The sequence below is a fragment of the Colletes gigas genome, unplaced genomic scaffold (assembly GCF_013123115.1).
Source record: "Colletes gigas isolate AHSC1104 unplaced genomic scaffold, ASM1312311v1 Colletes_gigas_Sc00008, whole genome shotgun sequence".
In the NCBI taxonomy this organism is placed as follows: domain Eukaryota; kingdom Metazoa; phylum Arthropoda; class Insecta; order Hymenoptera; family Colletidae; genus Colletes; species Colletes gigas.
The window spans coordinates 1,278,585-1,294,872 of NW_025106637.1; the positions used below are offsets into that span (position 1 = coordinate 1,278,585).

Consider the following 16,288-nt stretch of genomic DNA (forward strand, 5'->3'; position numbering starts at 1 on the left):
TACGCTATCTGCTATCGTAACTATCCAGAAAATTATGATAATTAAGAGGCTAAGGCGGTGCCCAAGGATTCGTGACTCAACTGTCCGTAATTATTCTCTCGGAAACTTACGCGAACCGATCGAACGGTCCGTTACTCCGACTAGGGGCCTTCGTAATCGTTTCGACGATAACAGTACCAGTTGTCACTTTGATCGACAGCTCCGAATGGTATCGACGTTCCTCGGAGTTCAAGACTGCACGCACGACCACGTCGCGAAAATAGTCCGTCATTACACGACCGGTAACTCCGCGACCATTGTCGGATTGGCCAACGTGAAGTGCATCGACTTTCCCGTGTGTAAGAAACGACTGCAACCATTCCTTACTCTCAACGCTTTTGTGGAGATTATTTATGTAGCTTTGGCACTTTGACTGGCAGGTCATTCACATACGAGTGACAAAGCTTTTAATTCTCAAGTTGAAACGTTAAAGAGGATATTTAGTCGTGACAAAGGAGAGAATAAACGGGAGAACGATTAACTATCAATCATTTATTCAACACAGCAAACAAACAAACATAAATACTGCTTAACAAGACCCTCGGGGGGGGTTTGGTCGTTCCTTATCGACGGATGTGTCCTCGTCGATCCTCCGATTCGCCGGACGATTCGTGTCACCTTCTTCCAAGGAGAACTGCAATGTCGCTTATCGGAGGATGCACGCGCAGAAACTGCATTTCGTATCTTCTTCCGTGGAAGCGTGAGTATCTGTACATCTTCTGAGCGTCGAGGACGCGTTTAGTGGCTCCATCCGTGCCCGTGGGACCTCACCCGATGGAACACGTGCTTGTAGACGGGGATGTGAATCGGATAGGGTTTTTCCACAGGCACCGGGATGTGCTTCTCGATTTGAATGGGCACGGGTTTCTCCACCGGGACCGGTATCACCTTCTCCACGGGAAACGGTACCTTCTTCTCGACGGGGACCGCGATGGTCTTTACCACGGGGATCGCGATCGGCTTCGCGACGGGCACGTGAACTGGATACGGTTGCGGGACGCCCACCGCCACCGGATGGGGCACTGGTATCGCTACCGGTTGAGCTACCGGTACTCCTGTCGATGGTCGGGCAAAAAGTCTAGATTTAGTTACAGTCTACGTGCGTGAAAGCGCAGAAATCGACGAGTCGATTTGGAAAATCGCAAGAGGACTCCTTCCGATCAGAATTTAGAGGAGCAGTTACTTCGTATCTGCTCTAACGGAGTCTTTTTTATTTTCAGGGAAACTACAACGCTCCGCCTCCGTGAATTTCATTTTAAAACATCGCGTGCAGGTTCCTCGACTCTCCGGAGGATTGCTTTCATCGCGTTCCCGATGCATTGCGCAACAGAAGGTCAAGATCCACGATCGTACTGGGCCAAGGACAGGTTTGCATCGAGCTATCGAACAACTTACCGATGTTTTTGATTACAGGAATCGGCACGGGCTTGGTGATTTCGACGTGCTCGCTGACAGGCACAGCGGGGGCGTAATGGTGTTGGACGTGTCCCCCGTGCAATCCGTGGTCAAATCCACCGCCCCCGTAGCCGTAGGAACCATAACTAGACAGGCCATCGTGGATGCCTCCCGACAAGTGTCCTAATTCCACGCCGTGTCCCCCACCGTAACCTCCGCCCCCGGAGACTCTATAGAGAGAAGCAATCAATTATTAAAAAAATATTTTCGTTCACAGGGACGTTCGATCTTACCCTTGCCAGCCTCCATAATCGCCAACTTCGATCTCGGCCAACGCAGATCTTGCGATCAAGCTCGCTACGAGCACCTGAAACAGTCGACGATTAATCTCGAGTCTTTTTATTGTTACAGAATCTACTATTAATCGGACCAGGGATTCGGTCATCGGTTGCTATTAAATCACTTATTCGCGGCGATGATTTCACAATAGAAGCTCGCGATGAACGTGGAGGGGGGTAGAACGAGGAAGAAAGTACCGACAGACACTTTTCACCCGGCATTGTTCGCGAGGGAGCTGCGATTTTTGGTCACGGTTCGCAGAGTCCGTTCTCTACCGCCTGGAGGGTTACTTACATGGGGCCAAAAGATCATTCTCTGGCCACTTGACGAGGACAGTGGGTGAAGAAACGGATAGGGATACTGCGGGTAGTTGCCTATGGACCGCTCCTTCTTATACGCTTTCTCCCTCTCCCCTTCCTAACCACGCAGATGATCTCTCCTGAAAACCGGACTTGCATGCCCGCGCCCGTACCTTACACGCGTATAGGAAATTCACTCATGAAACGAAACGTGACACCGACTGTTCGTGGATATCCTAGACGAGAGACTTTCAGTGTCACGGTGACAGAATCTGACAGGCTTTGAAACCATGTGTCTACGCGTGGAATTCACGTGTACCAAAATGCTCCGTACAGAGCTGTCGAAATTGATACGCGGAGGGGCAGGTTAGGTGATCGCTCTTCCTCGAGAAACGGCGACGGAATGCAGCGTATTCGCCAAGGCGATCGCGGTGAACGTGGTGAACGCCCATGCGAGCGTGGACCCTCGCGATGAAAGCGATTTCCTTTTCAACTAGATCTCTTTCTTCCGTTTTACCCTATTTCGCGTCGCGGGATCCCCGGCCGGAAATCGATCGCGTCCACTCGCTCTGACCAAGGCAAACTAGCGCTCACTGTATCAAACGATGCATAGTTTTTGTTTAACGCACACGATGGGTCGAACCAACGGTCGAAAGTTTTTTCGGATCTTAAATATTGTTAAAATATATGCTAGGCTCAGTGAGAGTAGCGCGATCTCTCACGCAATAAGAAAGGAAAGCAAATAAAACTGGGTGAGGTAAAAGGCAAAACACGAGTAGAGCCAAAAAAGCAGCATCGATGAAAGTATTGGCCGGTTCGGCGTGAAAGGAGGACTGCTCCGCCGTTATAATAGTCGCGTCTGCTCGAGAGACGGTCACTGCGATCCTATTCATGAACCAGGTTACACCTCCGTCGTTTAGAACGATCGCTGCACGGTGGTTAAGGTCGAAATTCAAGGCTACTGTATCGTAGATGCAAAATTAAGCTCTCCAACCACTTTGTCCGAAATAAAGAAACACTCGAACCCATTATCGATCTATGACAGCTACCACTCTTGTTTTCAAGTTACGTAACATTCATTTACAATACTATCGATTACTTTCGTGCTTCGATCTGTCCCGAGAGCCGAAGATCCCCCATTTCTGAAGCTGTCGAGCTCTCTGTCCGTCTCCCCGGGCGATTCCCCGAAACGTAGGTGCATCGATCCCGAGTGTTTCTTCGGCTGGTCGTGCCGACGGGTGACGGAAAGGACCATTGTCCAGGTAGACGGACAGAGAGTCACGGGAGTCACCGGGCCAAGAAAGAGTGACTTTGATCGAGCGACTTTCTTCCCACGTAATTGGCCCTGATTTGCGGATCTGCAGCAGCCGGACAGGATCGCCGTGACCGCAGCGACGGAGAAAAGGGGTATTACGGATGGTCAGGAAAGAGGCGAGTGAAAGGATTCCGTGCCGGACACGCTGTTAGATTCGAGGAGGAGAGTTTGTCCGATCCGGTCGTTCTCCCAGCGCGGGCTGCTGGGCGTTGTATCGCACGTAACTGGACACCGATCTTGCATTCTTTGGTCGCCAGATACTCCGTCTTCCCGCGGCCACTTTCACTGCGATCCTACGGCAAATTGCGATTTCCATTGTCCGGAATCGGTCCAGGAAACGGTAAATTCGAGAGGGAGCTGACCCCCTGTCGAAACGACGTCGTTTCGAAGCGGTTGCCTTTAACGATCCATTTGTCGCGACGATCGAAGTGTGTCACGACCGCGCTCTGTTAGATAATCGCGGATGAACGCGACTCGGCGAACCGTGCACCGGATCGCACAGGAAGAGATCCGTTCTTTCGGTCAACAGACCCGATTAAATTTAACGAACGATCGCGAGACCGGCACGCTCAGCGATTCCGTTACCGCTTGATCCCGATACAATGCGTCCATCGGTGAAAGCACACGCGGTACTTTCTACGCGACACGCGAATAATAGCACGAGGGTCCTTCGATTAATTGAGAAACTGATCATTCCTGAAATATTATTAACTGAAATCGAACGCTTTAAATTGTCCACGAGAACGAAACTCATTTCTGCAGCTTCGTGTAATCTTTTACAAATTTAAAGACTTAAAAAGTCTATAGGAAGGGTGTGTTTTCATGGGGAAGAAAGTAAATGAACAGAGTTTGTGAAACAGAATTTATTTGTAACAGATTTAAACAGTACACGTAACCGTCACCATAACTATAACGGGCAATATAAAGCTTTCGAGTTTATGGGCCGACGAGATGGCTCTCAGCGGCTCCAGGGATGGTGGGTTGGTTTCTGCAGGGCAGCCAGCTGAACAGCGTTCGCTACAGCGTTTTCCTTCGCTGCTATGACGTCCTTTTCCTACGAGTCGATCGAAACAGTTACTCCCCTTCCTTTAAAGCCACGGTTTACGCAAATTGCTTTCGTTTCCTTGAGATTTTACGGTACCTTGGCCTCCTGTTCGCTTTGACTGATCTGCTTGTCGACGTCCTGCTTCTGTAACTCGGCGGCTGTCGCGGCGGCGTTCCTTTGAATCGCCGCTGCTGCAGCCGCTTCCCTGGCCGCGGCCACCCGCTGTGCAGCTGCGACTGCATCCTTCAGAGACGCCAGTCTCTGCTGGAGAGCCACTAACTGCTTCGCGCTGGATCTGGCTTCCGCGTCCGCCGACGACGAAATCTCCTGAGACCTTCGCGAAGCGGTCAGAAAATAACTTTGACGTTGCGTTGTTTAAATGATTATATTTACCTAGCGGCAGCCTCCCTCGCAGCTGCCTCTTTCGCCAGAGCAACCTTCTGTTGAACGACAGCAGCGTGTTTAGCTTCCGCTACCCTCTGTTGAGCCGCGTTCACGTTGTGGTTCGCTTCGCTGGCCTGCTGGATGGCCCTCAGAACGTCCGGAGGATAGGCTATGGTGGGCGTTCCGGGGGCTGGGTCCTTCAGAGCCTGGGGGCAACGCGATAGAATTAAAATACGGAATCATTAACCCGGATAATTGAAACGTACCTGAATAGCCACGTCGTGCGTGGCTTGAACTTGAACTTGGGTCAAGGGAATGTCGGGCACTCCTGAAGGATTCCAAGGAGCGGATCCAAAGATTGTCGGAGATGTTCCGAAATTGGTAGGGGCCCATGGCCCGGTGGAAAAAATAGGCGCCACTCCGAAGAAATCATAGCCAGATGGCCCGAATGCCACCCCTCGTTTTTCTTTCTTCGACTGCAATTTTGGCTCCGCGACTGCGATCAATGCGAGCGCGATAACGATCTGAAACCATTTTAAAAACTCAACAAAACAAGCTTCGATGTTCGGTAGAAATAGTGAATTTTTAATTTACTGGATTAAAAATCGTCGATTACTTTTTCGATTACATTATAATATTGTAATCGGTGAAAATTCCCGTTTAATGGAATAAGTAGATTACCGTGTAGGCTGCGTTCATCTTGGAGGAGTTGTGGATGACGATATCGATGATACTGAATTCTCCTAGTCGAAGGAAGAGTATATATACAGATTCTGATTCGTAGGAGAATGCCCTATCGGCGTTGGCGTAATGACAAAATTAATTAAGACCATCGAGGCAATGGAAAAATTGACATACCGCGGCAGAATTACAGGCCTTTATTGTCTAATTACGATTAGCCGCGGTGGCGTTGCTGTACAATCACTGCACGGAAAGCCGGTTACCTGGCTGGAAATTGATGGACCGCCATGACTATGTTATGTTCTTGTTCAGGGAAGCAACGTGAACTAACTGTATCCCTGCACGCTTCCGGTAAGCTGCATTTCTCATCGAGAGAAGGTAAATTTGTTTCGTCGACGCCATAAGTAACATCTGTCGAAAGTCGCCTTCACTCTCGACGAATGTAAATCTAAACTAATATCGAATCTGAATCTAAATCCTACGGTAAAAATACTTATCGGTGTACGGAAACGCAATGATCAATTAGCTTGTGCTGCTTCATTTACAACTCAACTTTATGTAGAACATATATACAAACACATACAATGATACAGATTTGACAACAACATTTAGAGCAACCATACATTCTAAATACTGATAGTTTTCGGCAACAACGATCCATTGCACGCAGAATACACAAACTAACTACTGTTGATTAACTTCTTTCTCAAGCGAAGATTTTTGCGCGATTGCTTCTTATTTTCTTGGGTAATTTGTATCCAAAACCTCCCTCGTGCGCCATTTGCACCGAAATATGGGAACTCTGTCCTTCGTGATCGTTGAAAACTTGCGGGAATTCGTGATAGTTAAAACTTGTTCGGCTTCCTTGGCTCGTCGCGTCGCTGTCGGACTCGTAGGCGTCTTTATTTCTGCTCGAGTACTTTGATCCGTACACCACTTCCGGTACTTCCTTCGCGTGCGCGTACCCTGAAATTACGAAATACTGTTTATCCTGCCACTTGTTCCAGCAATATTCTAACGACCGGAAGCAAAATAACACGAAGACTTTTACAACCCGTGATGTAACATCGATCATTTGTTACATAGCCTGTTGGTTGAATCGAAACCTCGATCAGCAAATTAATATTCTTAAATTTCGTCATGTAAACTCATAAAAACGAGGAATATAATCATAGATCTCTGGCCACGCATTATATTTGCGGTAAAGAATTTTTTTCTCAAAAGTGCTTAGGATTTTGGGGGTATGACTATTGACCAAAAATGATCGTAATTGACCCACGTAGCTAGAAATACTTTTTTTAGAATGATTAGAAATTTTTTTTTTTACCGAAAAATTTAGGCACCTATTCGAATTTTTTTGTCGAAAGTGAGCAGGATTTCGGGGGTATGTCTGTTGACCAAAAATTATTGTAATTGACCCATGCGACTGAAAATAATTTTTCCAGATCGATTTGAAAAAATTTTTTTCCGCTGAAAAATTTAGGCACCTACCCCCTGTCGATTTTTCTTAGAAACCTGTTTTTGATTTTTAATAATTTTGTGTGACGCCCCACAGAAAAGTTGTCTAATACTTTTTTGTAGGTGCCCATGATCTCTATTACAGAAAAAAGTTTCATTGAAATATATTCATTATTGTAGGAATTATGGCTGTTTGAAAATTGGACCACTTTTATGGGGTTTTTCTTATTTTACGGGGTCAAGGAACAACTTTTCCAATATTTTTATAATTTCTACATATTCTTGACCAAAATACGCGTTATTTGCCGCTTGAAACATTAAAATCCTTCAATCCGTTCAGAAGTTATGACGTTTTAAAGATTCGCATGAAAATTCAGTGAAACATATCAACGGAATGGTCAGACATGTATAATTACGGAAAATAATTTTTTTCTCAAAAGTGCGTAGGATTTCGGTGGTATGTCTATTGACCAAAAATGCTTGTAATTGACCCCCGGAGTTGAAAATAATTTTTTTAGAATGATTTGAAAAAATTTTTTTTCGCCGAAAAATTTAGGCGCCTACCCTGAGGAAAAATGTATTTCCCCACGTTTCCCGTCAAAAACACGTTACAAATGACACCTACTCTGCTTAGGCGAGGCCTCATACTCGACATCCACGTTTTTATCGATGTACTTGGACCTGTAGGTATCATCCGAAGTGTCCTCGGTTTTTTGGCTCTCATAACCTTGTCCATCCTCCTCCTCCTCTTCCTCCTCGTCTCTGCTGTAATAAGGCTTGGACGAGGTCTCCTTAGAATGGTATTTAGCCGAGGGCGTGTCATCGCCATCGTCATCGTCGCTCGACGAAGAGTAATCGCGATATTTCGGGAATGGTTTCTCCTCAGCTTCCTCGTCGTGATTTTGGCTCGAGTACTTGCCGAACTTCTCGTCGTACTCTTTAAAAGGGAAATACGTGGAGGGCTTGAAGTCACCCTCCGTTCGGGGCGCTTTAAAGTGCTTCTCCGGTTTCGATTCATAGTCGTCATCGTGCGCGTTTGGAGCGTATTCCCTATCCGGGGGCGTGTACCCTGTAAAACGAAATCAATCGCGTTTTAAAAGTCAATTCCTCGGTCGTTCGAAATTGAAATAAATCGCGAACCTTCGTCGTCCTCGTCTTCGTCGTCGTCGGTTTTGGGTGGGGGGAGGGAGGGTTTCTTTTTGTTAATAATCTCCACGTCGGTTCGAATTTCCTGCGCGGGCGAGAGATTACGATGGCCGCCAACGTGTTGGACGTTTCCCTGTCCAAAGTGCAATTGTTGTTGCGTCTGGAGGGGCGCGTAGTTCGCTGGAGAAAATCCACCGACGGTCGGATAAATTTCTATGGCGGCGCCTTTGTACTGCGGGAACTGTGGATTGTTGCTGGACGTCGATATCGGTATCACTTGACTGTGAAAACTGGAAAGAGGCGATAAGAAGGGCGCGCTCAGCTGAGCGTTGTTAACTTTAGGCGTCCTCGCTGGGAAATTGAACTGATCCACGGGGTGCAGAATCAGCGGCTGGCTTTGGACGTTCGCGAAATTTGTGGGGATCTGTTGACCGTTCTGCGCGTACAGAATCGGTAACGGAGTCTTCTTGGAGTACAGATTGCTCTGGAACGGGGGCATATAGATCTGAGATCCAGAAGCTTTAGACAATGGGTAGTTGGTCTTGTATACTGGAACCTGGAGATTGGATACTCCGTGGACGCCTGAAAGGGAAATCGCGATCGATCGTGAAGTAAAAGCGAGGTTAAAATTTACGTTACGATCCAATACGTCACCTGTGCTTTGATGCGAAGCTTGTTTCACCGGCACAGCGTCGTTCGCTACTTTGTAGCCGGCTGTCATGGTGAACAGGTTTCCAAAATATGGCGAAAGCTGGTCGTTGGGATGAGAATTCGGCTGACCATTTATCGAGGATTCTCGTTGAACACCTTTGGCGTCCTTGGAATACGACAGGAACTTTGGACTATCGTTTTGGGACGGCTTCGATTGGTGAAATTTGTAATCCCGCGGGGCATCGTGGTCGTTCTCGACGGTTCCTCGCTTCGGTTTCACAAAACTGGCAGTCTTCGACGGACGATCCGCGCTCACGGCCAAGCTCAGCGCCGGCACGAACAAAGCGACATACAAAATCTGCAATATATTGTTCATATTTACGATCGATCGTCGATCCGTTTCACTGTTCGAACGAATAAAAAATGTATATCGAAACCGAGTCACGGTAAACGTACCAGCATGTCGCCGATATAACGAGCACAGACGGACACCAAAGTTTGTTCTTAACTGGCCGCCATCGAGCCTCGGTGATCTTTTATATTCAGTGATTACCGATGCGAGACCGTCCGAATGGGTTTAGCTTTTCTACGATTGACAAAAAGCGTGTCGAGAAAATCCGAGTCGAATCTCCGCGACTCTCCACCGATCGCGAACGTTTACGCGCCGTGTCAACGACCTACTTGTTCCTTGATCTACAGGGCGTAGCAAAATACCGTGCCATTGTTCCAAGTCGATCTATTTTTGGACACCTCGAAAGTTTAAACTTTAATTTAGATTTATAAAGAAACTCCTTTAATTAATTCTTGCGTAAAATCAATAGGTATCCGTGACATTTGTTTTTCTGCTAAAAACTAATTCGTCTGTGGCTGAACAGATTCCAAGATAATTAGATATATTTACTGATTAGATGCAGCAGTAAAGTTAATAGCGTGTAATTAATGTAGGACCAAGGCACGCCAAGGTACACCGTAACCATCGACTTCACCGGAAGTGCAATTACTTGACAAATATCGGTCGTTATCCACGGAATATCGGCGTGGTTAATAGTTCCCAAAGACGAGGATCGAAGCTAAAAAATTTTGCTTCTAATTGTTCGCCGACTATCGTTTCTGGAGAAAGTCACGACGGTTGCCTGGCGATACACGTTATACTTTCGATGCGTTGCACTCTATTATAAATCGAATCTTTCACGGTTCGGCGCACCGGGTGTGGGAAATTGAGCGAAGGATACGCGTGGCAGCAAATCGTGAAAAATAAACGACCAAGGATACGTCAATTTTCCGCGGTTAACGAATTTCGTCCGCCATTATTGGATCGTCGTCGCAATCGGATAACGTCAACTCGACGTAACGCTGATTGCTTTTCTTTTTACGAACGGTATTATGTTCTCGCCCATCAACCGGAAAATTATGTTAGAAATCCGGGGGGTGGGCATTTTCGAGCCCGCGTGTACGTACCACCCGTGACGTTCGAAGAAAGAAAATCTTCACACTTTCCTGCCCGCCCTGTAAAACAAGAGAAATTATCCTAAAGGTCGATGTCAAGTTCTCAAACGACGGAAAAGCTTTCGCCTCGCGATGGCACTTGGAGTGGGATTTTATCGCACAGAAGGGTAACATAAAAAATTTATTGCGCACTCCTTTTATTATTGTTCCTCGGGGAACGACAGTGACTCCTTTATCAACGTTGATACAGAGAAATTACATAGGCGAAAGGGACGAACGTTTCGTTTTTCGGTGAAAGTATCGTTTCACTCAAACATTCGACTTACATAAGTGCACCGATTCGGTACTAAAAACAATGATAAGTACTTTATAATCGCTTTCGAAAAAGAGCCGCAAATTTTCTAAAAATAATTATCTAAACAAAAAAGAGTGAATTCGATGAATCGCAAGACCAACGTATACATTTTTGGTTTATAGATAATATGTACAACAATCGCTAGCACCTTAAAGACAAACAATTAAGACTTTCTCCTCGAGTCTCCATCGTTTAAACTTAAACTAAGTATCTAACTTAATTTCATACAATTCATAAACGAGCGATAGCCTCTATATGAACATAAATTGAACGGAAGGAAAATCGTCGTCCAAGAAAGTACAATGCACTTACTATCTAATCCTTATTACGCTAAATGCTGTCGTGGTCGAAATTTAGACTTTCATCCCATCGTTTGTCCCCATTCTTTTGATTTGGTAGAATTTTTCATCTATTCTTTTGATAGCACGCATTGGAGCAGGCACGCCAAACACGCAAATGACTTTTATATTTTTTAAACCAACAAATTAAATTCCTTCCCGGGCGAATCATTCATAGAGGAAACGAATCATTTTTAAATATGTTCGACGTGCCTGCGTGATTAACATCTACGATACAAACAAATTGGCCATCGTCTCCTTCCAAAGAACACATCAGGCACCTTTTTGCCTGTAATATCTTCGAGTGTCGGGTCCACCGGAGTGGCCCAAATTGGGATGCTTCGTGCCCTCGGACATCTTGTAAAAGTACTCCCTCAAAGTATCGTCGTAAAATTGCTGGGATCGTTGCTTGTCGTCCTCGAAGAACTGCTTCAGCTGATCCGAGCCCTGGAAGTAATTCGGTGCAAGGCCTTTGGGCAGCTGCTTATTCTTCATGAGCAGTCCAAGGAAATTGTGCATCCTTGGATGATTGATGCCATTGTCTTTGCCACCCTTGTGGTGATCGTTTCCCTTCAGAAAGCTGTTCTTATCGATGGACGAAGGCGTGAAAGGATACGAATCCAACGAGCCCTTTTTATATTCAGGACGATGGCGTCTCGAGTCATGAACGTTCTCGAACTGAGAGCTTTCCGCGTGAATCGAATCAGCGTTCTTCGAGGGAGCTTCCATGCTGCCAGACTTTGGAGAAAACGCGTGCTTGGGATACGTCCTCGGCCCGTGGAAATGATTACGATTGTTGTACCTGGATGGTCCGGACATCGGTCTCTTTTTACCTGGTTTATCGTGAAAATGGCCCTTCGTACGATGAGAGCCAGACTGTGGAGGAGTCATGAAGTCCCTGACAGGCTTCGAGTCTCTGAAATCACTGTTCGAGCCAAAGGTAAACTTATCTTGATCCGAGGGTCTGCGATGTCGATGCGGTCTACCGCTTCCATGGTGACCGTGCAAAGAGTCCGTGGGATGATTCTTCTTCAGCATCTGCTCCAAGGCCGCCAGCAACTCGTCAGGCTTCTTATTAGGCAATTCTGCAGTCTGGGTCTTCGTTTCACTGTAGTGACCTTCGTGATCCTTGCCCCGCTGCGAATCGGAGAGCGAGGCCTTCAATCTCTGCAGCTCCTTCTTCAGCTTCGCGATGTCCATAGTATCGGACACGTTCTGACGATGGATCCCCGGCTTCCTGTCGTTGTTCCACTTCTGCGAGTTGTATATAGTCTTCAGGGACTCCTTGAACATCTGCTCCGCGTACGTCTCCAGGTCCGTGTTCAACTTGGGCTTGGCCAGCAACTCGTTCTGAGCAGCGAACGAAGGTTTGAAGAAGTTACCACCGGGGATCAATGGAACGAGATTCAGACTCTGCTGCAGTGGCTCGTTGGCGTGCAATTTGCTGTTCAGAGCATTCTGATTCTTCACCAAGTCCATGTTGGGAACGAAGTTGATGGGGTTGAACATGGGTCTGTCTTGCGATTGGAACGCCTTCATGTCGTCGAAGGAATCGGTGGTGGTGGACAGCACAGCAGGCCTCGAAGTGACCACGCTGGTGGTGGTGAACATCGGGAACGGCGTGGTGAAGACTGCAGTGGGATAATGCATCGTCTCGAAGGAATTAATCACCGCTGTGTCGACAGGACTTGGTTTGATGTTTGGATTCACGATTTCGACGCTCCGCGTGCCCACGTACGGAAGATGAGCGTTCTCCACCATCCCAGAAGCACCTGGATACGCGCTCAGAGTGTTGATATTGCTGTTGCTGTGACTACCCATGCTGTCCATCGTTGGGTAAGTCAGGGACGGCAGTTTAATGGTCCTCAGCGTCGATATTCCGTTGTCCACTCCAGTGTGGGGCACCTTGACGTACTGTTGGCCTTGATCTCGAGGCTGCAGCAGGAAATTCCCCCCGTGAATCGCGTTCTGTTGTTCGGAGATCAGCTGAGGAGTGCTGGCCGCGAAGGTAGCCAGAGTTGGCATCGGTTGCAGCACGGCTGGCAGCAGATGAGTCGTCTGAATGTACGTCTTCGTTTTAGGGGCCACGTTGTGCTGGTACAAGTTAGCCTGCATCTGTGGCTTCGCGAACTGCTGAGCGTTGGTGTTTTGCAAGTAGTAGGAGTTCAACGGTTGCCTCTGCTCGTTCTGACCCACCGCCATGGTGGCAGAGGCCAAGAAGTTCGCGGTGGAACCGGAGTTCAGGGTCTTCTTGTTCTGCGACTCGGCGGTGACCAAGTTGATCTTCGTCACCGGCATGGTCTGGGGCGTGGACGTGACCTGGAAGTTGCCATGGTTGACCAGATTCTGGCCGTGCATGCCGTGAGGGTTCACCTGAATGTTGAAATCCGAACCGGACTGAATGGGAGTCTGTATCAGAGTCGGGACCGTTTGATGAGTGGGTTGGGGGACTATCAGCTGGGGCATATTTCCGCTCATGTGACCGGTCGGAAGTTGTTGCATCTGGTAGGTGGGCCGTGGCGTGGCTGTTCCTTGCATGTTTTGGATAGGAGTGACCGCGAACACCGGGGCAGCCGTGCTGGACACGTACTGGGGCTTCAGGTTCGTCTCGAATTTGTTCTGCTCCGTGATCCGCGGGTACACCGCCTGCATGGAGTTCTGATAGCTGTTCTGGCCGACGATGATGTCCGGGAGGGGCGTGGAGACTCTGATCTTGGACTCCTGGCCGACTCCGGGCGAGTTTACGGTGTTGACAGGTGTAGCCGAGACGATGTTCTGCAGAACCGCGTTCGACACGTCGAAGCCTTGGCTGTTCCCCATCGCTGTCGCGTGATCGAAGTTCGCCACGGGCACCAGGTTCACCTTCACCGGGACGATGAACTTGGGTTTCTCCAGCTGACCGATCTCGATACCGCTCGAGTGTGAGATCTCCAGGTTCGGTGACACCTGATTCCAGGTGTTGCTCGGTTTGAACTTGGAGCTCTGAGACTTGTGCCTGTTCTCCGACAGTCGACCATTGTACTTGGTTTCCTCGTAGCTGTCGTTCTCGTCGCGGTGTCGATCGTCGTCCATCCACGAGTTGCCCCTCACCCTCTGACGATGGGACTTGGATCTGGACGAGTGATGTCTCTTACCCTGGCTCTCGTACTCCAAGCTGTCGTCCATCGATCCTCGATGCTCCTTCTGGAGCCTCTTCGATCCGTCGCCGCCGGAGGGTCGTCTCCTGCTCTTCTGGACTCTTCTGGGTCTCTCCGCGTACTCCGAGTAGTCCACTTCGTCCGACGCGTCCCTGGAGTCCTCGTCGCTGCGAAATCTTCCGTCCCTGTTGTCTATGGTGAAATGCTGCGACGGTTCCTCGTTGATGGAATCGATGACTCGAGACGTGTGGTAATCGTTGGTCGAATCTAGCATTATCGGCGACTGATCGAAGGTGTAATTAGGTTCCGCGACCACGACCGGTCCAGAGAATCTCTGATGGTTCTCGTGTTCGGATGGAGCCGCCACGTTGTCGTACGATTCCTGGTAGTTGTTCGCGTTGGTTTTAGCGAGGTCGTTCGCCTGTTGGTCCGTCCTTGGGAAGGATCCCGTCAGACCGTTTTGTTCGCTCTGCCCGTGACCGTCGTACTTGAGGACATCTTGCTGATGATAATTGTCGAGCACTTTCTCCTCCGGTTGGCTCGCTTTTACCTCGTCCCTCGGTGAATTGCGCGGGTAATAACGATCGTAGGAAGAGCTCTCGTCGTTATTGTCGGTTATCGTCCCATAGTTTCCTGTGTAATTCTCCGACTTCTTTCCCTTTCCTTTGTGTCTCGAGGAGGGCTGCGTCTTCTCGTTTCCGCTTTCCACGGAACCCGGTTCGTAAAAGTCCGGATAATTGGCCACCGCCGGCGTGTCGTTTCCGACTTTGAGCAACTCGAAGTCGTTCTGCCGTGCTTGGAACTCGAAGGATCTGCGATTGTTCCCGTTCAAACGAGGGAAATTTAAGAATATCCTGGCCTCCGTCGAGTATGCAGGATCGTTCTCCAGTCCGTCCTGGTCGTCGTCGACGGTCGCGTTCCTGCGTTTGGTCGTGGAATCGCTCCTGGTGGTGTTGTTGGCTGGTTTCGGTTGGTCCCGCCGATCGGACGGCCTGGACGTCGACGACACCACCATAGGAACGAAACCGTTCGAGTTTTCGTAGTGCACCGTGGTGTCTATTATCGAGGTTATCAGCTGATTACGAAACTCCTTCTCTTTATCCTCGAAATTCCCGTTTCGGGCCACATTCTCCGACGCGGTGGCAATTTGATCGAGAGCCGGCGATTTGTCCTCGGGATCCGCGACTCTGGCCCCCGTTAGGTGCGGCCAGCTCAAAGATAACAGAACGACCTGCATCGAATACGAAATCATTAGCAAGGATTCGCGAAAATACAGGGTGAGTCTACGATAACAGGGTCGAGCTTGATTTTCCCTAAGTCTCGAAACTAATCTCGAGGCCTCTTTAATTCATTGTTCGATCGTTCGAAACATTTCGTGGCGTTACCGACAGAAAGTTGCGTTGCGCGCACATATTCTGCAAAAATAGTTTCTCCAGCTCTAATTAGCAAAACGTTTTCTAGTTTAAACGAGTTTAACTCGTCTAACGGCGCGCAGAGAATGGAAAATAATAATGTGTATTTTCATCGTTTAATGTGTTTTCATTATCGTACAAAATGAAAATGTCAGGAGCGCGTAAGAAGATTTATATTGCGAGCGAAAGTGCGGCTCGTAAATTGTTTTTTCTATTTGATCCATAGTTGATGTCTGCCGTATAAAAATATTCCTGATTCGAATTAAATTTTCATCGTTCCTGAAATAGTGAAATTAATAATTCTCATCGTATTCTCGTGGTACGATGCAAGAACGAAGTGTAGATCTCGTACAGGTATCGCGCGATGGATATGAAAGAGCGTTTGGCTCGAGAAAATGGGAAATGGTTCCAGACGACTCGATATATTCCCTCAACCGCGACAACGTAGACGTCCCACAATAACCGGAAGTGCCGTCAGCGTTTCGTAGCTAAATTTAACGGCTCCATTGGCTCGGACGACAGGTCTCGAACCGATCCACAGCACCGATGGCAATAAAACGCGAACTCGTTAGAAGAAAGCTATCGATCGCGCTCGAGCTCGAAAGAAGAAAGCGCTCCGATTATTGCGAACTTGAGATAATGGCAAAGTTAAACGGAATCATCGGCGAAAATAGCTGGCAGTCAAGGGACTGACCTAGAAAAGAAAAGCGGAGTGGAAAAAGTAAAATGCGAATAGCATGCGTGTGTACTACGATGGACAAGGACTGAATGTGCACGGAAGCAGATCCTCGGAAACTTTCTCACCGATTCATGGCGATCGGATTCGTATCGACGGTGGGGAAGGTCTT

The 16,288-nt window shown here is 48.1% G+C and overlaps 4 protein-coding genes across 4 annotated transcripts; all 4 read right to left on the reverse strand.

Moving 5' to 3' along the window:
- Nucleotides 1-777: 777 nt before the first annotated feature.
- LOC122396952 (zinc finger protein 512B-like) lies at nt 778-1,994 on the reverse strand. Its single transcript, XM_043395750.1, has 4 exons — nt 1,971-1,994; nt 1,728-1,801; nt 1,435-1,664; nt 778-1,094 (listed from the first exon to the last, which is right to left on the reverse strand). The coding sequence occupies exons 1-4, from the start codon at nt 1,992-1,994 to the stop codon at nt 778-780; spliced, it is 645 nt and encodes a 214-aa protein (XP_043251685.1).
- Nucleotides 1,995-4,345: 2,351 nt separating this feature from the next.
- On the reverse strand, nt 4,346-5,515 carry LOC122396953 (nuclease SbcCD subunit C-like). The gene is made up of 5 exons (XM_043395751.1): nt 5,498-5,515; nt 5,083-5,358; nt 4,826-5,022; nt 4,529-4,766; nt 4,346-4,441 (listed from the first exon to the last, which is right to left on the reverse strand). The coding sequence occupies exons 1-5, from the start codon at nt 5,513-5,515 to the stop codon at nt 4,346-4,348; spliced, it is 825 nt and encodes a 274-aa protein (XP_043251686.1).
- A 688-nt stretch (nt 5,516-6,203) lies between these two features.
- LOC122396954 lies at nt 6,204-9,214 on the reverse strand. The gene is made up of 5 exons (XM_043395752.1): nt 9,209-9,214; nt 8,756-9,110; nt 8,096-8,683; nt 7,581-8,024; nt 6,204-6,463 (listed from the first exon to the last, which is right to left on the reverse strand). Exons 1-5 carry the CDS (start codon nt 9,212-9,214, stop codon nt 6,204-6,206), a joined length of 1,653 nt encoding a protein of 550 aa, XP_043251687.1.
- Nucleotides 9,215-11,164: 1,950 nt separating this feature from the next.
- Nucleotides 11,165-15,265, reverse strand: LOC122396955. Its single transcript, XM_043395753.1, has one exon. It carries the CDS (start codon nt 15,263-15,265, stop codon nt 11,165-11,167), a length of 4,101 nt encoding a protein of 1,366 aa, XP_043251688.1.
- Nucleotides 15,266-16,288: the final 1,023 nt, after the last annotated feature.